A 24,646-nucleotide genomic window follows, 5' to 3' on the forward strand; every position below is an offset into this window, starting at 1 on the left:
GGGGGAGAGACTGTGAGATGGAGCGGGGGGAGAGACTGTGAGATGGAGCGCGGGGAGAGACTGTGAGATGGAGCGGGGGGAGAGACTGTGAGATGGTGCGCGGGGGGGAGAATGTGAGATGGAGCGGGGGGAGAGACTGTGAGATGGAGCGCGGGGGGAGACTGTGAGATGGAGCGCGGGGGGAGAGACTGTGAGATGGAGCGCGGGGAGAGACTGTGAGATGGAGCGCAGGGAGAGACTGTGAGATGGAGCGCAGGGAGAGACTGTGAGATGGAGCGCGGGGGGAGAATGTGAGATGGAGCGGGGGGAGAATGTGAGATGGAGCGTGGGGAGAGACTGTGAGATGGAGCGGGGGGAGAGACTGTGAGATGGAGCGCGGGGAGAGACTGTGAGATGGAGCGCGGGGAGAGACTGTGAGATGGAGCGTCCACGTGCGCTGTGTCTGCCCCACACTGTCGCGCTCTCGCTCTCTGTTTCTCCTGGTTTGCCCTGATCTGTGCCCAGAACACCTGACTGTCCTGTGCTGTCACTTCTCTTTCCTTTCTTAGGAACATTCAGAGGCTCGCTCCTCTTCATAGGCCTCTTGCTCCCTCCTGTTTCAGTGATGTCTTTAATGTGGTTTATTTCTTTTCCCTCCACGTAAAGGAACGCCCCACCTTGGTGCAACTTCCCAATGGAGAAAGGACATCGATTTGGATTAAGCTCGACCCTGAACAGGTGAACTGTTTGTCCTCACACCTTGTCCTGCTCTGCAGCCCCTCAGCACAGAGGTTACATTCCCAGGCAAGACTCTGAATGTACTGTTCCAGGGCTGTTTGTCCTCCAGCCTGGATTATGGCTGGGGTGGGTGATGGAGTGAGACCTATCCACGACCAAGTGCCTGAGAGGAGGATGACTCCCCAGAGCCAAGCTGACTTGAGCCCTTATTTCATGGTGACTGCATTGTGAGCTGCACTGGGTTTAGTGTGAGCACAGCCTCTGTCCTTCTTGGTTATTGCTAGCTATTGGATCTTATATCCTCGCAAGTGAGCACAGCCTCTGTCCTTCTTGGTTATTGCTAGCTATTGGATCTTATATCCTCGCAAGTTACAGTTGAAAATTCTGGCTATCAACAGCAGATCGGTCAGCTTATTGTTTTAGGTGGAGCCCAGTTCTCAGTCAGGGTCTCACCGCAATACTCGGGACGTGAGGGGTATTTGTACGAATATACTTATCTCTCTCTCTCTCTCCTTTTCTCTCCTTCTAGATTCGTCTGTGCCACTTATTCTCTTTCACCTTCTTTCTCTCTGTCTCGCTCTTCCCACCCCATCCCCAGCCCCCGCTTCTTACCTCCCCTGTCCTTCTGGGCACACACCTCCCACAACCTTGCTCATTCTACTCCACCCACGTCACCCCCCCACTTTCTGACCGACACTCTCCCCCTCCGTCGCCCAGCCTGCGCCTCTCTGTTGCCCGGCCCCCCACCCTGCCCTTCCCCAGTCTCCCACGTCACTCTCTTTCGTACATACTGATAGGCCCGGTACCAGCATTTTCAATGCTTCTTTTCCCTTCTGACATTGCGTGAGGGATGCATTTGGCTTTCTGACTTTTATTCGTTTTGCAGAACCAACTCTGACTCTGCCCTGCACACGAGCGTCAATAATCCGAATGCAGCCAGTTCGTTTGCCAGCCCAGGCAAGGCTGTGCTGAGCCAGACCAAGAGAAGCGGTGAGTGTTAGCAGCCAGCAGCAAGGGCTGGCCTTAAACTGAAGCTCTCCAACTACAAGTGGATGTCTATTAAAACCAAACTGCGGAATGGCGTAAAGATTAGAAAGAACTGCTCTTTGCCTGACTCCCTGTTCGGACTTTCACGGAGACTGAACTGCCTGAGAGAGAGAGAGAGAGTCGATCGCACAGTGACACAGGATCACTGGATGGTGCAGTGGGTTGAACACAGTCACTCCTGAGTTCTCAAAGCTCATTTCTCAAAACTGCTGCTCTGAAGTAAAGTCACATGAGAGACAGGAACTTTTCTGCAGCCAAGCTCAGAACTTCGATCCAATTATAAAGGCCTGTTCATTCAGTGAGGTGTTCCAATCTCCCTACATCGCATTAACCGTCTGTCAGTGTTCCAGGCTGTTTGCCTCTGCTCCAACTGGAGCCTGTTCTTTATCTGAAGACATCAAACACTCCCAGGACAGGTACAGCACGGGGTTAGATACAGAGTAAAGCTCCCTCTACACTGTCCGCATCAAACACTCCAGGACAGGTACAGCACGGGGTTAGATAGAGAGTAAAGCTCCCTCTACACTGTCCCCATCAAACACTCCCAGGGCAGGTACAGCACGGGGTTAGATACAGAGTAAAGCTCCCTTTACACTGTCCCCATCAAACACTCCCAGGACAGGTACAGCACGGGGTTAGATACAGAGTAAAGCTCCCTCTACACTGTCCCCATCAAACACTCCCAGGGCAGGTACAGCACGGGGGTTAGATACAGAGTAAAGCTCCCTCTACACTGTCCCCATCAAACACTCCCAGGACAGGTACAGCACGGAGTTAGATACAGAGTAAAGCTCCCTCTACACTGTCCCCATCAAACACTCCCAGGACAGGTACAGCACGGGGTTAGATACAGAGTAAAGCTCCCTCTACCCTGTCCACATCAAACACTCCCAGGACAGGTACAGCACGGGGTTAGATACAGAGTAAAGCTCCCTCTACACTGTCCGCATCAAACACTCCCAGGACAGGTACAGCACGGGGTTAGATACAGAGTAAAGCTCCCTCTACACTGTCCCCATCAAACACTCCCAGGGCAGGTACAGCACGGGGTTAGATACAGAGTAAAGCTCCCTTTACACTGTCCCCATCAAACACTCCCAGGACAGGTACAGCACGGGGTTAGATACAGAGTAAAGCTCCCTCTACACTGTCCCCATCAAACACTCCCAGGGCAGGTACAGCACAGGGTTAGATACAGAGTAAAGCTCCCTCTACACTGTCCCCATCAAACACTCCCAGGACAGGTACAGCACGGGGTTAGATACAGAGTAAAGCTCCCTCTACACTGTCCCCATCAAACACTCCCAGGACAGGTACAGCACGGGGTTAGATACAGAGTAAAGCTCCCTCTACCCTGTCCACATCAAACACTCCCAGGGCAGGTACAGCACGGGGTTAGATACAGAGTAAAGCTCCCTCTACACTGTCCCCATCAAACACTCCCAGGACAGGTACAGCACGGGGAGGTTGTATTGGTATATTCTGCTTATTACACAGGCATTACTCCTCTGCACTGTAAGGTAGGAAGGTTCCTGGTGAATAAATGTTGAGTAAGGTGCTTGTGTCATTATTACTCAGTGTGAGGCTTGGTTACCATCGTTACACCAGAATCACTGTGGTGTGAAAGGCTAGTCTACTTGATCCCTTTTGTAAAGTAACTGGAGGGGAGGTGAGAATTCCTTTTACCATAGGATCTGGAATGCGCTACCTGAACAGCTGGTGACAGTAGATCAATAGTAATTTTCAAAAGAAAATGAAAATAAAGCTGAAACTGAGAAATTCACAGGGCTATCGGCAAAGAGCAGAGGATTGGGGCTAATTGAATAGATGTTTCAAAGTGACAGCACAGACATGAAGTGCCGACTGTCCTCTTCCTATGCGAAAAGACGCGATGATTCCGGATCATTCTAACTTTCTCTTTCTTTTGTCGGCAGCTTTAGTGGATGGTGAGCTGGCCGGCCTGGGAAAAGGTGAGTGTGTCTATAAGTCTTGACCCAGTGTAGACCTGAAATCCTTAACTTGTCCCCTCTCCTGACTGGGGACGTATTGGGAGGTGTCAACTGACGTATGTGAGTCAGAAGCTCTGAGTGTGACTTGCTCCGTTACAGGGTGAGGGTCCGAGTTTGACTCGGTCTGTGTAGAGTCTGTGGGGAGTGAGGTTCTGTAGACGGTTGCTGTAAAGGTAGTGGTGAATGCCTTCAGAATAAAGAGGGAGGTAGATTGTACTCCTTTGTCTCTCAGCTTTTCTGTGTGCCTATAACCCGATCTCCCTGATATCGCAGAGCAGTGGGTATGACTTGTGCTCGTGTAGGTTAGGGGCAGGTAAGTGCAGACTGTGTGATATGAGTAGAAGACAGCCCCTACATACTGGGACCTGTGGTACAGTAGCTTCCCATTCTAGATCTATAAGGCTGTTTGTACAAGGACACAAATGTCAGGAGCAGGAATAGACCAGGGTGGTTAGTGCCCAGGCTAGCGCAGAGGCGGTGGTGCACCCGCGCCCTCGTGCAGGGCAAGTGGACGCACTCTAGAGGATGGATTCACTCATGTTCTCTGTCTCCTGAACTTCCGTGACTCTTTTCTGCTTTGTTTCCCAGGTTTCCTATTCTCTGTCCCGCCACAGGATAATCTCCAAGATGATGACAAACCACTGCCCAAAGCCCTGTGGGATACAAGGAAGGTGAGGCACCACTGATGTCTATGTTGACTGTACCAACGCACTGCCTGTAATGTAGGGCTGAACTTCAACCCTTTCAGACTGAGACTGGATTAAACGCATGCAAACTGATCTAAATCTGTTATCCACAGGTACAGAGTGTGACATCACGGCCCAAATCCTGTGAGGTGCCTGGCATCAAGTAAGTCTCCATTTCAGAGAACCCTGCACTTCAAAATGTCGAACATTGCAGAGTTTTGGGTCAGACCTGATTGACTCAGGTGTAACCACAGTGAGCCATAGCCTGTGCCCAATCCATTCATTCTTTGCCCTGGGAGTGTTTGATGGGGACAGTGTAGAGGGAGCTTTACTCTGTATCTAACCCCGTGCTGTACCTGTCCTGGGAGTGTTTGATGGGGACAGTGTAGAGCGAGCTTTACTCTGTATCTAACCCCGTGCTGTACCTGTCCTGGGAGTGTTTGATGGGGACAGTGTAGAGGGAGCTTTACTCCATGTCTAACCCCGTGCTGTACCTGTCCTGGGAGTGTTTGATGGGGACAGTGTAGAGGGAGCTTTACTCTGTATCTAACCCCGTGCTGTACCTGCCCTGGGAGTGTTTGAAGGGAACAGTGTAGAGGGAGCTTTACTCTGTATCTAACCCCGTGCTGTACCTGTCCTGGGAGTGTTTGACAGGGAGAGTGTAGAGGGAGCTTTACTCTTTATCTACCCCGTGCTGTACCTGTCCTGGGAGTGAATGATGGGAACAGTGTAGAGGGAGATTTACTCTGTATCTAACCCCGTGCTGTACCTGTCCTGGGAGTGTTTGATGGGGACAGTGTAGAGGGAGCTTTACTCTGTATCTAAGCCCATGCTGTACCTGTCCTGGGCGTGTTTGATGGGGACAGTGTAGAGGGAGCTTTACTCTCTATCTAACCCCATGCTGTACCTGTCCTGGGAGTGTTTGATGGGGACAGTGTAGAGGGAGCTTTACTCTGTATCTAACCCCGTGCTGTACCTGTCTTGGGAGTGTTTGTTTGGGAATGTGAATGCGGCGATGTAGAATTTGCTGGAGAAAATGCAGGAACATTGCGCTTTGAGCGTTATCTATCCAGTGTCTTGGTGCTGACTGTCTCTGACCCCATTGCAAGGTGTCCGACTGATAACCAAATAGTTCAGTCTCGTGACAGTCTTGCTGGACTTATCCCACAACCCAGCCAGTTACCCTTTCCTTTTTGCTGTGATTGCCTGTGACTGGGATTCAGGTCCTGGGCCAGTTAGTGGGAGTCAGGATGTTGTTAGTGGTGCTTCCTGCTGAGCTGGCCTGTTTCAGTGAGTTTATTTCCCTCACCTCACCGTCCACCGCCCTCTCCTGTAGGTGCTGACCCTAGTCCAGCTTACTCTCCTCCCAGTACTGAGCCCAGCCGGGCAGGGAGAAGGTGCTCGATCTCAGCCAGAGCCAATACCTTCCCAGCACAGCCTCCCTGGAGAATCCTGACCCACTTTCCCTTCATCACTCAGCTCCGCAGCGGGACATCTGTCTTTCCTGTTCCGCCTGGGTGATGCATTTACCCCCCCCCGCTTAACAACCAACCTCCATGGCCCCCAACCCCGCCCTGCTCGAGTTTGCACCCTGGCCAGTTCACAGCCTCTTGGAGGGTTTTCGGAGGGTTGGGGAGGGGGCGGGGGGAATAAGGGATGGGAGCATGTCACCTCTCCCTAGCCCATGAGGGGTTTTGGATAGAGGGAATGCAGTGTCCAGGAGAAGCTGACACTCTGTATGTCTCCCCCTGCAGCAAAGCCCACCCGCTGTTCTCTGAGTATGGAGCAGCACTGCCTTCGGAAGGCATGGAGGAGTCCATGACCTGGTCACCACCCGCCCAGCAAAAGGAGGACCTGTGGAGGCGAGCGACCAGGAAGGGGCAAGTCGACTGAGCTAACTGAGACACACGAGAAACTGCTGGTCCCATCCCTTCCTTTGCAGCTCCCCCATCCCCGCCCCCTCGCTTGGGGGGTAATGGCGCATCTGATTCAGGACAGACCCCCACCCACAACACCCCCATCCCCGCCCCCTCGCTTGTGGGGTAATGGCGCATCTGATTCAGGACAGACCCCCACCCACAACACCCCCATCCCCGCCCCCTCGCTTGTGGGGTAATGGCGCATCTGATACAGGACAGACCCCCACCCACAACGCCCCCATCCCCGCCCCCTCGCTTGGGGGGTAATGGTGCATCTGATACAGGACAGACCCCCACCCACAACGCCCCCATCCCCACCCCCTCGCTTGTGGGATAATGGCGCATCTGATACAGGACAGACCCCCACCCACAACGCCCCCCTACCCACAACGCTCCATTCCTGCTCCTGGCTCGGGGGGTAATGGTGCACCTGATATAGGACAGACCCCCACCCACAACCTCCCCACACAGCCCCACCTGCTGATTCGGGGGTAACTGTACGGCCGGTGTAGGACAGGTTCCTCCCACCCCCTATTATTATTATTATTAACGTGTCCACGGACAGTCTATACATGGCCCAGCCAGAACCGGACACATTTTTGCGCCTTGTTGTTGAATTCGGCAAGATCTGCGACAGTGCAGGGTTCCTCTAGCGATAGGCATTGCAGGAGATGTTGCATAGCCTGTGGCTCAGTTCCACATTGACAAGCTGTCGGGCTGGTTGTATATCCCCATTTGCTTAGTGACACCTTTGAACGACCTACACCAGTCCTCAGTCTGTTAAGGCACTTCCAGGTTGCCCAGTTGCAGTTAGCTCCTGGGGGAAGGCTCTCATCCGGTAGAATTTCCATCGCTGGGGGTTGTTCGAACCTGGCGAGCCGGTCTTTCCACAAGGCGATGCGGGCTTCAGCTGGGGTTCCTGATTCACCCTGATTCAGGGGTATCTGTACGGCCGGTGTAGGACAGGTTACCCCTCACCCCCTGATTCAGGGGTATCTGTACGGCCGGTGTAGGACAGGTTACCCCTCACCCCCTGATTCAGGGGTAACTGTATGGCCGGTGTAGGACAGGTTCCCTCAGCCCCTGATTCAGGGGTATCTGTACGGCCGGTGTAGGACAGGTTCCCTCACCCCCTGATTCAGGGGTATCTGTACGGCCGGTGTAGGACAGGTTACTCCTCACCCCCTGATTCAGGGGTATCTGTACGGCCGGTGTAGGACAGGTTACCCCTCACCCCCTGATTCAGGGGTATCTGTACGGCCGGTGTAGGACAGGTTGCCCCCTCACCCCCTGATTCAGGGGTAACTGTACGGCCGGTGTAGGACAGGTTACCCCCTCACCCCCTGATTCAGGGGTAACTGTACGGCCGGTGTAGGACAGGTTACCCCTCAGCCCCCTGATTCAGGGGTATCTGTACGGCCGGTGTAGGACAGGTTGCCCCCCCACCCCCGATTATTCAGAGGGTGCTTTTCATCACTTCCCCAACCCAGGGACCCAGAGGCCAGTTGTCCCTCCCGACACCCAGGGGCCCCGAGGTCAGTTGTCCCTCCCGGACACCCAGGGGCCCCGAGGTCAGTTGTCCCTCCCTCGCTGCTGCCATTAGAGATTAGTGAACTCAGAGGGCTGGCACTTTAGCTGATTCCATCGAACTGGATGGATAATGCATCGACTCACTGAGCCACAACTCTCTGTAGTGCTCTCAAATGCTGGCTTTTCAATGTTTTTGTGTGTTCTCTTCAAATGGAGGACTGTGATGATGTGAGGGAGGGTCCTGTGGGGCAGGACAGTGACTGGGAAAGGAGAAAATGCGGAACATAAGAAATATAGGCAAGAGGAGACTATCCAGCCCCTCAATCCTTCTCCACTTTTAATACAGTCATGGCCAATCTTCAACCTCAAATCCACTTTCCCATCATATCCCCACATTCCTTGAATCCCGGAGTATCCAAACATCTGTCAATCACATACTCGCTGACTGAGCACCCACAGCCTGCGGGGTAGAGAGCTCCAACACTCTGAGTAAAGAAACTTCTCCTCATCTCAGTCTGAAATGGCTGCCCCCTCATCCTGAGACTGCCCCCCACCCCAGATCTAGACTCCAGTCACGGATGACTCAGCCTCTCCAAATCAACCCTGTCAAGCCCTTCTTAGAATTTTATACATTTCAATGAGATCATCTCTCATTCTTCTAAACTCCAGAGAACATTGGCCCAATTTACTCAATCTCTCTGGTCGGATAATCCTCTCACCTCAGGGAACCCTGGAACCAGTAGCAAGGAGAGCTGACATTCTGTGCCAGTGAGGGTAGCAATGTATGCCACAGTCCAGGGAAAGGGCCTGAATTTCAACACGACAGGGGAGGGCAGTGTGTTGGGCTGGGGATGTGTGTTAAACGTCTAGTGGCCAAATGGTGTGGGAGGAAACCAGACACCATTGACTTACAGAACACACAACATTACAGATGTCTACCTCCCCCCCCCCTCCCCGAACCACCACCCAGTGCCCCAGAGTTCACTCTATCTAATCAGTCAATGACCTCCACCGCCAAACCCTTAACCTTAATCATAAAATAAAGGTCCAATCCATGTGCTGAAGCTGAAGCCAAAAGGAGAGACTGGTACAGAGAGGCCCTGACCCCCTGGTGACCTAGACACAGGCAGGGTTGCGGAAGGGATGAGTATATTAACGGTCAGACTGTGGGCTCTGTGCCCTGACAAGGAGCTCGGCATGTTAACCACTTCCGGAGAAGGGAGGGAGGAGATAGCAGGAATCTCCAAACTCAAGCCCACGGTCGGAGTCGAGCGATGGATGGACGTGGGCTTTATAGAGTGCAGTTGTTGACAGAGGATTCATTTAGGTTGCAGTGGGGGCACAAGGCAGAAAGATACAGAGTCTCTGAAAGATTATAAAAAAAAATTCATCCTTCTGCCCAGGGTAAATGAGCACCTTGAGATTGATGCACCACAGCACTCTCACCTCTTGTACTGGGTTCAAGTTTCCCTCCAGAGACTCGAACCTGACAATCCAGGCTGACAATACCAGTGCAGTAACAAAAGGGTGCGGCACTGTCAGAGGGTCAGTACTGAGGGGGCGCCGAACTGTCGGAGGGTCAGTACTGAGGGAGCGCCGCACTGTTGTAGAGTCAGTAATGAGGGAGTGTTGCACTGTTGGAGGGTCAGTACTGAGGGAGGGCCGCACAGTTGGAGGGTCAGTACTAAGGGAGCGCCGCACTGTTGTAGAGTCAGTACTGAGGGAGTGCCGCACTTTCGGAGGGTCAGTACTGAGGGAGGGCCGCACTGTTGGAGAGTCAGTAATGAGGGAGTGTTGCACTATTGGAGAGTCAATACTTAGGGAGTGTCGCACTGTCGGAGGGTCAGTGCTGAGGGAGTGCCGCACTTTCGGAGGGTCAGTACTGAGGGAGGGCCGCACTGTTGGAGGGTCAGTACTGAGGGAGGGCCGCACAGTTGGAGGGTCAGTACTAAGGGAGCGCCGCACTGTCGGAGGGTCAGTACTGAGGGAGGGCCGCACTATTGGAGGGTCAGTACTAAGGGAGCGCCGCACTGTCGGAGAGTCAGTACTGAGAGAGGGCCGCACTGTCGGAGAGTCAGTACTGAGGGAGTGCCGCACTGTCGGAGGGTCAGTACTGAGGGAGCGCCGCACTGTCGGAGGGTCAGTGCTGAGGGAGCGCCGCACTGTCGGAGGGTCAGTACTGAGGGAACGCCGCACAGTTGGAGGGTCAGTACTAAAGGAGGGCTGCACTGTCGGAGGGTCAGTGCTGAGGGAGCGCCGCACTGTTGGAGGGTCAGTACTGAGGGAGGGCCGCACTGTTGGAGGGCCAGTGCTGTGGGAGCGCCGCACTGTCGGAGGGTCAGTACCGAGGGAGCGCCGCACTGTCGGAGGGTCAGTACTGAGGGAGCGCCGCACTGTCGGAGGGTCAGTACCGAGGGAGCGCCGCACTGTCGGAGGGTCAGTACTGAGGGAGTGCCACACTGTCGGACGGTCAGTGCTGAGGGAGCGCCGCACTGTCGGAGGGTCAGTACTGAGGGAGGGCCACACTGTCGGAGGGTCAGTGCTGAGGGAGCGCCGCACTGTCGGAGGGTCAGTGCTGATGGAGGGCTGCATGGTCGGAAGTGCTTTCTTTCGAATGAGTTGTTAAGCCGAGGCCACATCTGTCCCCTCAGGTGGATGGAAATAATCCTAAGGTGATTATTGGAAGAATTGCAGTGGAGAGGGCTCCCGATATCCTGGGGCCAAAGTTTCTCACAGAATCACAGCGCAGAAGAGGCCCTTCGGCCCATCGAGTCTGCACCGACACATGAGAAACAGCTGACCTACCTACCTAATCCCATTTACCAGCACTTGGCCCATAGCCTTGAATGTGATCCCTGAATGAACATTGTGAAACGATTAATGGTCATTACTTCATTGCTGTTTGTTGGAGCTTTCTGTGCACAAATTAGCTGCTGCGTTTCCTACATTACAACAGTGACTGCACTTCAAAGCCACTTCACTGCCTGTAAGCTGCTTCGGGACGTCCTGACAAGCCTTTCTTTCCTCTAAACAAAGGGATTAGACTCCTCCCTACCCCTTCCAAAACACGGCAAGGATAGCAGACTGGGAGATTGTATGGTCTGCTGCTGTAATAACCTGAATTGTTAAGTGAGAATCTGATTGTGGCAGAATGCAGTAGAATCTGCCATGGGCATGGTGACTGGCTGACATTAACCGAGATCATTCCTTTGCAGCATCTTCCCGTCACCTGACCAAACGAGCAGCATGTCTCACGTTCCCAGTGCACTGAACACGGGTGGATCTCTCCCGGACCTCACGAATCTCCACTTCCCATCTCCGCTCCCCACGCCACTCGATCCCGAGGAGTCTGTCTTCTCCAGCATCAGCGGAGGCAACAGTACAGGCAACCTCACCACAACCATGACCCACCTGGGAATTGGAGGCTCCCTGGGGATGACATCCGGCTATGAATCAGCGGTGGGTAAGTTGCTGCTTGTTCTCTAGCCTCTGTTTGCCAGGCGAGTTGGGGTCGGAATTATAAAACCCTAATGGCACGGCCGGGGGGCCATTCAGGCCTTCATGTCTGTGCTGTCTCTGGAAGAGCTGTCCAGCTCGTGCCACTCCCACTGCTCTTTCCCCTTAGCCCTGGAAATGCTTTTGCTTTTTAAATGTTTGTCCAGATCCCTTTTGAAAGTTACTCTTGAATCTGCTTCCACTGCCCTTTCAGACAGCGCCTTCCAGATCAGCACAGCTGCCCCCCTCCCCCCCCCCACCCCGGTTTGATTTGTTTGCCAGTATCTTCAATCCGTATCCCTCTGGTTACCGACCCTCCTGCCAGTAGAAGCTGTTCCTTCTTAGTTACTCTGTCTGAATCCTCTATTAAATCCCCTCTTCACCTCGGCTCCAAGGAGAACAATCTCCAGGCTCTCCATATTAACTGATGTCCTTCGTCCCCGGAACCATTCTAGTAAATCTGCCCTGCACTCTGTCTGAGTCCTTGACATCCTTCCTAAAGTGCAGTGCCCGGAATCAAACACAACATGCACCTGGGGAGCAGGAGCTGCAATCGACCTCAGTACCTTTGGTCTGGTGGGGTGGGAGGGGTGAGCGTGGATATAGGTGAAGATTTCCGCTCCTGGTTACCATCTGCAGTGTTTGTGTGGATATTGAAGGCTAGTCTGTGATTTTCTCCCCTTGGTCAAATGGCCTGCAGTTATAACACACTTGGAGCTGGCACTGGTGCCCAGCAAGAGACGGGCTGGCACAAAATCGTTTTGTCTGATGACCAAGGGAAAGTGTTACATAGCTTCGCTTTGTTAATACAAGCATGTCTTCTCTCTTCTTCAAAGGGCTGTCCTCTTCATTGCAAGGATCCCTGAGTAACATGTCCCTGCAGTCCTCGCTCAGCAACCCTTCGCTGCAGTCATCATTGAGCACCCAGTCCCTCAGCAACTCCTCTCTGCAGTCCTCACTCAGCAACCCCTCCCTCCAATCCTCACTCAGCAGTTCCTCCCTTCGCACGTCGCTTAGCAACCCGTCGTTACAGTCATCGCCTAGCAACCCTTCACTGCAGCCTTCCGTGAACAGCGCCTCGAAACAGTCTCCGCTGAGCGCCTCGTCGCTGCACTCCTCGCTGAGCAGCTCACTGCCGCCTGGCTCCATCTGCACGTCCCCTCGGAGGAGGGTCCCGCTCAATCCACTCATCCTGTCCAGCAGCGACTCCAGGAGGCCTCACAGCAAGCAGTTCTCTCCCACAATGTCTCCCACCCTCTCCTCGATCACACAGGTAAGAGGCAGGGGCATAGGGGTAGCCCCACGGGCAAGGGAAAGGGAGCCCCAGGGAGAGGGGCTGGGAATTGGACAGGCTTACCTGGCGCCTTGTGAAGCATCGGGCTGTTAATTGTAGCTCCTGTGATGCTGTGAAATGTCAGGCGGATATCGGACTTCAGGCAAAACGAGGCCTTGTCAAAGCTTTGAGACGTTTAGGGTTTCTGCAGGTTAGGGGTAGAGATGGTGGCAGAGGGAGCAGGATCCAGAATGTGGGGAGGGTTGCCTGAAACCTATGTAACTGGTGAGTGATGAAGCATGTCACAGGAGGGTCAGAGAGCTAGACAGGCTCTTGGGGGCAGGAAATAAGGATGTGAATTCTGAGGCAGCTTCGGTGTGGCTCACCTGACCTGTAACTGAATGAGAATGTGCTCAAGGAATCTAACTGCCTATTCTATATCCGCAGGGTATTCCTTTAGACACCAGTAATCTTTCAATGGACCAGCGATTGCCCCCATACCCCTTCTGTCAGCAGCAATCCCAACCACAGCAAGCTTACCCACAGTCCCAGCAACAAGGTTACCAACAATCCCAACAGCAAGCTTACCAGCAATCCCAGCAGCAGGCCTTCCAGCAGTCTCAACAATCCCAGCAGCAAGGCTACCAGCAGTCCCAGCAGCAAGGCTACCAGCAGTCCCAGCAGCAAGGCTACCAGCAATCCCAGCAGCAAGGTTACCAGCAGTCTCAACAATCCCAGCAGCAAGGCTACCAGCAGTCTCAACAATCCCAGCAGCAAGGCTACCAGCAGTCCCAGCAGCAAGGCTACCGACAGTCCCAGCAGCAAGGTTACCAGCAGTCCCAGCCCTCCCAGCAGCAAGGCTACCATCACCAGCAGCAAGGCTACCAGCAGCCTCAGAAAAATACCCACCCCCAGCAGCAGCAGCAGCCATCATCACCCTGTGTGCAATCAGACACCAACCCTCTCAGTGTGAGTATTACTGTTGGTGCATTGATGATGGGACTGGGGTAACATATTCACATGGATAGACAATTGGTTAGTGAATAAGGAACAAAGAGTAAGGATAAAGAGGGAAGTTTCAAGCTGGGAGGCTGTGACTAGTGGAGTGCCGCTAGGGCCTCAGCTATTTACAAATTATATAATCATTAGACCAGGCTTGACCAACCTTTTCATGTGGGTGGGGGTCACATTTCACATTTTTTCTCAAACAAGGGGCTGATAAGCAAATTTCAGAAAGATCAAGTTTGGAACAACGTTAAAGGTGAATTTTTTTAAAACGCAGGTATGAAAAGAAACAACTTGCTGAACAAACAGAACGATGAGTAATAAATCAAGATGAGTATTAGAGTGTGATAGGGTGAGTGTGTGTGTGACTGGCTTACTCCCAGTCTCAGGGTGTTCCCTCACCCCCACCCACTGTGAGAGTGGGTGAGAGTACATGTTGCTGTGTCAGGGTGAGGGTGAATGAGAACCCTGATACTGGGAGTGACCCAGACTTAGGTACACATTTTAACCCCTCACACACAATCTGCCCTCACACCCCCTTTCCCTCGCCCCTTCAACCTGTCTCTCTGTCCTCCCTCACCCCCACTCTCTCCCCACCTCATCCCCACTCCCTCCCCACCTCATCCTCTCTCTCTGCCCCCCACCCTCTCTCTCTGCCCCCCGCCCTCTCTCTCTGCCCCCCGCCCTCTCTCTCTGCCCCCCGCCCTCTCTCTCTGCCCCCCACCCTCTCTCTCTGCCCCCCACCCTCTCTCTCTGCCCCTCACCCTCTCTCTCTGCCCCCCACCTTCTCTCTCTGCCCCTCACCCTCTCTCTCTGCCCCTCACCCTCTCTCTCTGCCTCCCAGCCTCTCTCTCTGCCCCCCACCCTCTCTCTCTGCCCCTCACCCTCTCTCTCTGCCCCCCGCCCTCTCTCTCTGCCCCCCGCCCTCTCTCTCTGCCCCCCGCCCTCTCTCTCTGCCCCCCGCCCTCTCTCTCTGCCCCCCGCCCTCTCTCTCTGCCCCCCGCCCTCTCTCTCTGCCCCCCGCCCTCTCTCTCTGCCCCCCGCCCTCTCTCTCTGCCCCCCGCCCTCTCTCTCTGCCCCCCGCCCTCTCTGCCCCCCGCCCTCTCTGCCCCCCGCCCTCTCTCTCTGCCCCCCGCCCTCTCTCTCTGCCCCCCGCCCTCTCTCTCTGCCCCCCGCCCTCTCTGCCCCCCGCCCTCTCTCTCTGCCCCCCGCCCTCTCTCTCTGCCCCCCGCCCTCTCTCTCTGCCCCCCACCCTCTCTCTCTGCCCCCCGCCCTCTCTCTCTGCCCCCCGCCCTCTCTCTCTGCCCCCCGCCCTCTCTCTCTGCCCCCCGCCCTCTCTCTCTGCCCCCCGCCCTCTCTCTCTGCCCCCCGCCCTCTCTGCCCCCCGCCCTCTCTCTCTGCCCCCCGCCCTCTCTCTCTGCCCCCCGCCCTCTCTCTCTGCCCCCCGCCCTCTCTCTCTGCCCCCCGCCCTCTCTCTCTGCCCCCCGCCCTCTCTCTCTGCCCCCCGCCCTCTCTCTCTGCCCCCCGCCCTCTCTCTCTGCCCCCCGCCCTCTCTCTCTGCCCCCCGCCCTCTCTCTCTGCCCCCCGCCCTCTCTCTCTGCCCCCCGCCCTCTCTCTCTGCCCCCCGCCCTCTCTCTCTGCCCCCCGCCCTCTCTCTCTGCCCCCCGCCCTCTCTCTCTGCCCCCCGCCCTCTCTCTCTGCCCCCCGCCCTCTCTCTCTGCCCCCCGCCCTCTCTCTCTGCCCCCCGCCCTCTCTCTCTGCCCCCCGCCCTCTCTCTCTGCCCCCCGCCCTCTCTCTATCCCATTCACCTTCTCTGTCTACTCCCCTCACCCTCTCTCCCTGCTCCCGTTCGCCCTCTCCCCCTGCCCCCGTTCGCCCTCTCCCCCTGCCCCCGTTCGCCCTCTCCCCCTGCCCCCGTTCGCCCTCTCCCCCTGCCCCCGTTTGCCCTCTCCCCCTGCCCCCGTTCGCCCTCTCCCCCGCCCCCGTTCGCCCTCTCCCCCTGCCCCCGTTCGCCCTCTCCCCCGCCCCCGTTCGCCCTCTCCCCCTGCCCCCATTCTCCCTCTCTCTCTCTCTCTCTTTCCCCCCATCCCCGCCTCGCCCTCTCTCTCTCTCTCTCTCTTAGACTTAATGACATAGTTCTAAAGAGAGTGCAGGAACAGAGGGACCTGGGGGTTCCTGTGTATAGATCTTTGAAGGTGGCAGGACATAGTGAGAGGTTAATTAGCAAGTATATGGGATCTTGAGCTTCATAAATAGCGGCATTGAATACCAAAGCAGGGAAGTTATGTTGAACCTGTATAAAGCTCTGGTTAGGCCCCAGTTAGAGTTCTGCATCCAGTTCTGGTCACTTCGCTTTGGGAAGGATGTGAGGCTCCTGGAGAGGGTGCAGAGGAGATTTACCAGAATGATCCCAGAGATGGGACATGTTAGCTGGAAGGTTAGGTTGGACAAATTGGATCAAAGGAGGTTGAGGGGAGATTTGATAGAGGTGAACAAGATTATGACAGGTTTAGATAAGGTAGACAAAGAGAAACTGTTCCCATTAGCTGATTAGGGAGCATAGATTGAAGGCTTTGGGTAAGAGATGCGGGGGATGTAAGAATATTTTTACGTGGTGATGATCATGGCTTTGGGGGTAGCATAGTAACATGGATAGTGGATTGGTTAGCTAACAGGAAACAGACATAAGAGGCATAAGTGGGCCGTTTTTGGGTTGGCAAGAAGTGACGATTGGAATGCCACAGGGATTAATGCTGCAACCTCAACTATTTACAATTTATGACTTGGGTGAAGGGGCTGAATGTGTGGGAGCTAAATTTGCTGATGATGCTAAATTAGGTAGGAGAGTAAGTTGTGAAGAGGACCTAAGGAGTCTACAAAGGGAAACAGGTTAAGTGAATGGGCAGAAATTTGGCAGATGGAGTGTATAATGTGGGAAAGGGTGAACTTGTCCATTTTGACAGGAAGAATAGAAAAACAGTATACTATTTAACTGGAGAGAGATTGCAGAACTCAGTGGTGCAGAGGGACCTGGGTGTCATGGTGCATGAATCGCAAAAAGTTGGTATGCAGATTAGGAAGGCAAATGGAATGTTGTTATTTATTGAAAAGAGAATTGAATAAGAGAGTAGGAATGTTTTGCTACGGTTGTACAGGGTATTGGTGAGACCACATCTGGGGTACCGTGTACAGTTTTGGTCGTCTCATTTAAGAAAGGATATAAATTCGTTAGAGGCAGTTCACAGAAGGTTCGCTTGACTGATATCAGGGATTGTTGGGGGCAGGGAGGGGGACTTATCTTATGAGGAAAGGTTGGACAGGCTGGGCCTGTGTCCACTGGAGTTTAGAAGAATGAGAGGTGATCTTATTGAAGCATATAAGATCCTGAGGGGACTTGACAGGGTGAATACTGAGAGGATGTTTCTCCTTGTGGGAGAGACCAGAACTAGGGGATACAGTTTAAAAATAAGGGGTCTCCCATTTAAGACAGAGATGAGGAGAAATTTTTTTCCCGAGGTTTGTGAGTCTTTGGAGGCAGGGTCGTTGGATATCTTTACGGCAGAGGTAGCTAAATTCTTGACTAACAAGGGAGTCAAAGGGCATCAGGATAGGTGGGGAAGTGGAGTTGAGGCCACATTCAGATCAGCCATGATCTTATGAAATGAGAGCTTGAGGGGCCGAATGGCCTTCTCCTGCTGATCCATATGTTCATATCTAGAACTCCCCGCCTGCGAGGGCGATGGGAGCGGAGACGATCAATGATTTGAAAAAGGAAATTAAATGGACACTGGAGGGAAATAAACTTGCAGAGCTGTGGGGGTCAAGTGGGAGAATGGGACTGGACGGATTGCTCTCCAGAGAGCTGGCATGGACTAGATGGGCTGATTGGCTCTCTTCTGTGGCGTAATGACTGGCTTTTGGTGAGACCACACCTGGCATAGTGTGCACAGTTTTGGTCTTCACATCTAAGGAAGGATATACTTGCACTGGAGGCGGTATAGCCAAGATTCACTAAACTGGCCCCTGGAATGAGGGGACTGTCCAATGATGAGAGGCTGAGTAAATGGAGTCTATATTCTTTTAGAGTTTAGAAGAATGAGAGGTGATCTTATTGAAACCTACAAGATTCTGAAGGGGTTTGTCAGGGTAGATACCGAATGTGTGTTTCCACTAGTCGGGGAATCTAGAACACAGAGGCACAGTCTCAGGCCAAGGGGCCTATTATTTTGGACTGAGGTGAGGAGATATTTCTTCAGGGAGTTGGATTCTTTGGAATTCCCTTGCCCAGGAGGTTGTGGACGTGCTGTTGATGAGCATATTCAAGACCCAGGTTGATAAAGTTTTGGCCTCTGAGGAAATCAAGGTGCCTGGAGAAGGGGCAGGGAAATGGAGTCAGTGGTGATCAGCCACAATCATATTGACTGGTGGAGCAGGCTTGAGAGGCGCTAAGGTGTAGACCTCACTGCTCAGACTTGCTTGGAGATTGGACTCTGGAGAGAGCAATTCAGGAAGATCCAGAACTTCAGGGCATGGTGCGGGGGCTGTGAGGTGTAAGAGTTACACGGGAGAGAGAAATATCCTGGTCTAAATGTGAGAAGCATGCAGACCAGACCCTGAACGAGAGGTTGGGATGGTTCTGAGCATTGAGCTTTGTGTCCTAGCTGTGAGCTTCCACAGTGCTAACACTCGACACACATTATTACCCCACAGCAAACCTCACTACTCAAAAACCTGTTTGGAGATTCCTTTTTTGAGCAGCAGTTGTCAAGCCGGCAGATGAGTGACCTGTCTCACCAGGTAAGTCACAGCTTCTTCCCTATGCCTGCTCCACCACCCCTGGATCTGAAACAGCAATCTCTCCCTCACCCCTCCCCATCCCCTCCCCTCCCCCCACCCCCGTCCACCCGCTCTCCCCCTCCCCCGCTCCCCTCCACACCCCCGCCTTCCACCTCCCCTCCCTTTTCCCTCCCGGCCCTCCCCCTCCGCCTTTCGCCCTCCAGCCTTCACTGCCCACCCTCTCTCCTGCCCTCCCCCTCACCTCGCCTGCCCTCCCTCGCTCTCCTCTGTGGGTGTGTGTTGGGGCCAGGTGTACCCGTACCTGGGTGTGTGTTGGGGCCAGGTGTACCCGTACCTGGGTGTGTTGGTGCCAGGTGTACCCGTACCTGGGTGTGTGTTGGTGCCAGGTGTACCCGTACCTGGGTGTGTGTTGGTGCCAGGTGTACCCGTACCTGGGTGTGTGTTGGTGCCAGGTGTACCCGTACCTGGGTGTGTGTTGGTGCCAGGTGTACCCGTACCTGGGTGTATGTTGGTGCCAGGTGTACCCGTACCTGGGTGTGTGTTGGTGCCAGGTGTATCCGTACCTGGGTGTGTGTTGGTGCCAGGTGTACCCGTACCTGGGTGTGTGTTGGGGCCAGGTGTACCCGTACCTGGGTGTGCGTTGGTGCCAGGTGTACCCGTACCTGTGTGCGTTGGTGCCAGGTGTACCCGTACCTGGGTGTGCGTTGGTGCCAGGTGTACCCGTACCTGGGTGTGCATTGGTGCCAGGTGTACCCGTACCTGGGTGTGCATTGGTGCCAGGTGTACCCGTACCTGGGTGTGCGTTGGGGCTAGGTGTACCCAAAGCTGGGTGTGCATTGCTGCCAGGTGTACCCGTACCTGGGTGTGCGTTGGTGCCAGGTGTACCCATACCTAGGTGTGTGTTGGGACCTCTCGCGGTGGGGTGTCTGGGGAATTCAAAAGTGAACTGCTCTCCGTATAGACTGTGAACGCTGTCACCCGAACTGAACAGCCTTGCTGACTCAGATGAGACTGTTAATTGTTTAGAGCCTTTCTTTCTTCCTTAGCTCGAGCAGTGCAATGCGCAGACTTTAGCTGGTAACCTACCACTCAACAGCAACATATTCTGTGGAGACAGCGGGAACAGCGGTTTCTCACAGGCCGGAACCATGGGTCCGATGGACAGCAGCGATAGTCTTCAGGATCCTCAGCTTCTCAACAAGCAGAACATGTATTATTCCAATCGAATGGGAACAATTCCCAATATCATCCTCACAGGTACGTGATCCACATGATCCCTCCTGAACTCCATGCTAGGCTGAGCCCTTGCACTCTGCCATTGTCCTTGAGTTCTGTTCCTTGGTTGAGCCTTTTGCCATTGTCCTGCAGCTTGGCCTGTGGCTGAGCTGATCATCTGGTCATGAACCCCCTTTCTCAATGGCCACGGCCTTTTTCTAATTGGTTATTAGCTTGCTCGGGGAGCTTCATCTCCTTGCCAACGGCACACACTCATTTCACTCCTGTCTCTTTGTCCTTTCCCCAGGCGACTCTCCTCCTGGCTTTTCGAAGGAAATCACCAGCGCTCTGGCTGGTGTCCCGGGCTTCGAGGTGGATTCTCAATACCCGTTGGACGATGAGCTCAAGATCGAGCCCCTGACTCTGGATGGACTGAGCATGCTCAGCGACCCTAACCTGACCCTCTTGTCTGACCCCGCGGTGGAGGATTCATTCCGTCTCTAATGGCTAGTGTTGGGAGAGAGAGAGAGCGATGGGGGAAGGGGGGGTGTGTGGGGAGGAGCCCTCCTTGCCCTTCCCACACCCCCCACTAACCCCACCACCCCCCCTACCCACCCCAACCTACCAACCCTAATGCCCACAGTGATCAAAACAATGAATGAATGGAATGGTTGTGGGCAAAGACACTGAGCCGAGTGGACTGAAGTATCAGGACTGTTGAGAGCGAGAGGCTGTGGCGCTAGGTGTTTGATGATTGTTACGTCACTGTGTGCAGACTGCTCCCAGTCTCTCACTGTGCAGTGAGCTGGCTGACCCCCAGGGTGCCTGTCGCTGATCTCTGTTACTAATGAGGAGGGCTCTAGGGGGAAGAGATAGACACACAAGAAGTGTAAATACTGTGTATTATTAAGCTTATGGTCTGTAGAATTGAACTGACCGCCTAACCTTGAAACAGTAGAGAGAGTCCCTAGGGCGTTTTAGTTCCTTTTTAAAAAGAAGATATTTGTGAATAATTACCTATTTTACGAAGAAGAAGAAATATATTCAATGTTTTAAACAAAACAAAAAGCGCTTGTTGGGGGTTGGTTTGGTGGGAGAGGGAGGGAAGTGCAGTTACTGCAGGGAGCAGATTCTGTGATAGTTCTTTGAGAATTAACAATGTGGGATGTTTATAGAGAGGCGGGGAGAGAGGAAGGTGGTGGGGAGAAAGAGAGGAAAAGACGAGGAGTGAGAAAGTGGGGTGGGGAGAGAAGAGGGACAGGTAGAGGCCATATAGTCAGTGACAGGTTGACGCACCCTGGTCTCTGTCCCTCCTTGGCATAGCACTGGCTCATTGACCTGTCCTCCAATGCAGTTTAATTAATGGCTAAGGAATGGCAGCAGAGTAGGTATATGCTGCAGGGAGCAGCGGTTAGGTTTCAGACTGAGTTTAATCCTCCATTTCCCCTTCAGCCACTTTGGCCCTGCTGGCTGAAGTCCTTCCACAGAGTTTCTACAAATCAAGCAGAGGCAGCACAGTCAGGCAATTGGATCTTGACACTTTCACAGAAGACCCCCTTCCATCTCTCCCTCCCTTGCCCGAGGATACTGACTCTGAAGGGACCATGAGCACCACACCGAATGGGTCAGCCCATGCATGTGATCCCAAATTAATGAGTGTCAACAGGTTGTTTGACCCTGGAGGCCTTCACAGCCAAGCTTCAACCTGCTTCTTCAGCAGCCGACAGCAGCACCCAGCCCTCCCGGACCCCGTAGACATCCACACAACCTGGTTTGTTCCTCTCTGGGCACTCAGCTTGGCTGTAACCTCCATTGCAGCCCTGACTGAGAGCTGGATTTTCCTCTGGTACATTCTCATTCCATACCACTGGTCTCAGACAAACACGGCACTGGGAATTAAAACCGCTTGTTCAGTCCAGGACTGAATATCATACCTTCCACTTTCTGCACACATTATGTGATCTGACTGTCCACTCTCAGGATTACAGCATCCCACCCATTCCACGGAAACTGCAACAAAGCCCCAATATAATAGTGAGAAGGCCTGTCCAGCTTAATGCGTGGGGTGCTGGTAAAGAACTGCACTGTATAACACTGGGTACTGGTGGGGACAGGTCTATCACTGTACAACACTGGGGTACAGTATTGGTGGAAACAGATCTATCACCATATAACATTGGGGTACAGAATGATGGGGACAGGTCACGCGCCATCTCTCGGTCTCGCGCCTGCTCTCTCCCTCTCTCGCCTCCTCTCTCCATCGCCTCCTCTCTCTCTCTCTTGCCTCCTCTCTCTCGCCTCCTCCCTCTCTCTCTCTCTCGCCGTCCTCTCGTTCTCGCCTCCTCTCTCTGTCTTGCTTCCTCCCTCTCTCTCTCCCTCTCTAGCCATCTCTCTCTCGCCTCCTCACTCTCTCTCACACCCTCTCTCTCTTGCCTCCTCTCTCTCTTTCTCTCTCTCTCGCCTCCTCTCTCACACCCTCTCTCTCTTGCCTCCTCTCTCTCTTTCTCTCTCTCGCCTCCTCTCTCTCTTTCTCTCTCTCTCTGGCTGCCTTCTCTCTTTCTCTCTCTCTCGCCTCCTCTCTCTCTCTCTGGCTGCCTTCTCTCTTTCTCTCTCTCTCGCCTCCTCTCTCTCTCTCTCTCTCTCTGTCTCTCTCTCTTTCTCTCTTTCTCTCTCGCCTCCTCTCTCTCTCTCTCTCTCTCTGTCTCTCTCTCTCTCTCTCTCTCGCCTCCTCTATCTCTCTCGCCTCCTCTCTCTCTCTCTCTCTCTCTCTCTCTCTCTGTCTCTCTCTCTTTCTCTCTCTCTCGCCTCCTCTATCTCTCTCGCCTCCTCTCTCTCTCTCTCTCGCTGCCTTCTCTCTCTATCTCTGTTGCCTCCTCTCTATCTCTGTTGCCTCCTCTCTATCTCTCTCGCCTTCTCTCTCTCTCTCTCGCCTCCTGTCTCTCTCTCTCTCGCCTCCTCTCTCTCTCTCGCCTCCTCTCTCTCGCCTCCTCTCTCGCCTCCTCTCTCTCTCGCCTCCTCTCTCGCCTCTCTCTCTCTCTCGCCTCCTCTCTCTCTCTCTCGCCTCCTCTCTCTCACCTCTCTCTCTCACCTCCTCTCTCTCGCCTCCTCTCTCTCGCCTCCTCTCTCTCGCCTCCTCTCTCTCGCCTCATCTCTTTCTCACCTCCTCTCTCTCTCGCCCCCTCTCTCTCTCTCTCTCTCACGCCTCCTCTCTCTCTCGTCTCCTCTCTCTCTCTCTCTCTCTCTCTCTCTCTCTCTTGCCTCCTCTCTGTCCCTTGCCACCTCTGTCTTTTTCTCTGTCATGGTCTGTCTCCTGATCTTATGCTGTGGACTCTACAGTGACCACTGTTATGGAATGTGTGCTATTGCAGCCTTGTCCTGGTAGAGCTGAGTACCAGAGGCTGCAGTCTGTGCTGACACGGGGAGGGGACAGTCTTGAGTTTGTACATACTGTAGATAGTGTAACATAGGAAAGAAAGCAGATTAACATGTTCTATGAGCTATGCAATGTGTCTTTGCATTGTTTCTGAGGGCTAAGGATGAGGGGCTGGTTACTTACTGTGATGTGTTTAGTGATCCTTTCAAGATGTGCCTCATTGGCAATTTTCTCCCTGCTTCATTCAATCAGTAGAAAGCAGTCAGCTTACACTGAAGAACTCAGCTCCCAGCTCCTCCTGTCTGTGAGTTAACAGTGAATATCCCAGCTCCTCCTGTCTGTGAGTTAACAGTGAATATCCCAGCTCCTCCTGTCTGTGAGTTAACAGTGAATATCCCAGCTCCTCCTGTCTGTGAGTTAACAGTGAATATCCCAGCTCCTCCTGTCTGTGAGTTAACAGTGAATATCCCAGCTCCTCCTGTCTGTGAGTTAACAGTGAATATCCCAGCTCCTCCTGTCTGTGAGTTAACAGTGAATATCCCAGCTCCTCCTGTCTGTGAGTTAACAGTGAATATCCCAGCTCCTCCTGTCTGTGAGTTAACAGTGAGGATCCCAGCTCCTCCTGTCTGTGAGTTAACAGTGAATATCCCAGCTCCTCCTGTCTGTGAGTTAACAGTGAATATCCCAGCTCCTCCTGTCTGTGAGTTAACAGTGAATATCCCAGCTCCTCCTGTCTGTGAGTTAACAGTGAATATCCCAGCTCCTCCTGTCTGTGAGTTAACAGTGAATATCCCAGCTCCCCCTGTCTGTGAGTTAACAGTGAATATCCCAGCTCCCCCTGTCTGTGAGTTAACAGTGAATACCCCAGCTCCTCCTGTCTGTGAGTTAACAGTGAATATCCCAGCTCCTCCTGTCTGTGAGTTAGCAGTGAATATTCCAGCTCCTCCTGTCTGTGAGTTAACGGTGAATTTCCCAGCTCCTCCTGTCTGTGAGTTAACAGTGAATATCCCAGCTCCTGCTGTCTGTGAGTTAACAGTGAATATCCCAGCTCCTGCTGTCTGTGAGTTAACAGTGAATATCCCAGCTCCTCCTGTCTGTGAGTTAACAGTGAATATCCCAGCTCCTCCTGTCTGTGAGTTAACAGTGAATATCCCAGCTCCTCCTGTCTGTGAGTTAACAGTGAGGATCCCAGCTCCCCCTGTCTGTGAGTTAACAGTGAATATCCCAGCTCCTCCTGTCTGTGAGTTAACAGTGAATATCCCAGCTCCTCCTGTCTGTGAGTTAACAGTGAATATTCCAGCTCCTCCTGTCTGTGAGTTAACAGTGAATATCCCAGCTCCTCCTGTCTGTGAGTTAACAGTGAATATCCCAGCTCCTCCTGTCTGTGAGTTAACTGTGAATATCCCAGCTCCTCCTGTCTGTGAGTTAACAGTGAGGATCACAGCTCCTCCTGTCTGTGAGTTAACAGTGAGGATCACAGCTCCTGCTGTCTGTGAGTTAACAGTGAATATCCCAGCTCCTCCTGTCTGTGAGTTAACAGTGAATATCCCAGCTCCTCCTGTCTGTGAGTTAACAGTGAA

At 53.6% G+C, this 24,646-nt stretch overlaps 1 protein-coding gene across 1 annotated transcript; it reads left to right on the forward strand.

The window, feature by feature from the left end:
- Window positions 1-645: 645 nt before the first annotated feature.
- LOC144676646 (CREB-regulated transcription coactivator 2-like) lies at window positions 646-20,768 on the forward strand (the record flags this gene model as incomplete). Its single annotated transcript, XM_078537018.1, has 13 exons — window positions 646-717; window positions 1,604-1,707; window positions 3,481-3,483; window positions 3,699-3,734; window positions 4,362-4,444; window positions 4,573-4,622; window positions 6,214-6,339; window positions 11,124-11,371; window positions 12,240-12,676; window positions 13,124-13,645; window positions 18,392-18,478; window positions 19,525-19,735; window positions 20,001-20,768. Coding segments are annotated over 13 exons (2,176 nt in total), but the record flags the coding sequence as incomplete, so codon positions are not given.
- Window positions 20,769-24,646: the final 3,878 nt, after the last annotated feature.

Source organism: Cetorhinus maximus, unplaced genomic scaffold (assembly GCF_964194155.1).
Source record: "Cetorhinus maximus unplaced genomic scaffold, sCetMax3.hap1.1 HAP1_SCAFFOLD_1780, whole genome shotgun sequence".
Taxonomy (NCBI): domain Eukaryota; kingdom Metazoa; phylum Chordata; class Chondrichthyes; order Lamniformes; family Cetorhinidae; genus Cetorhinus; species Cetorhinus maximus.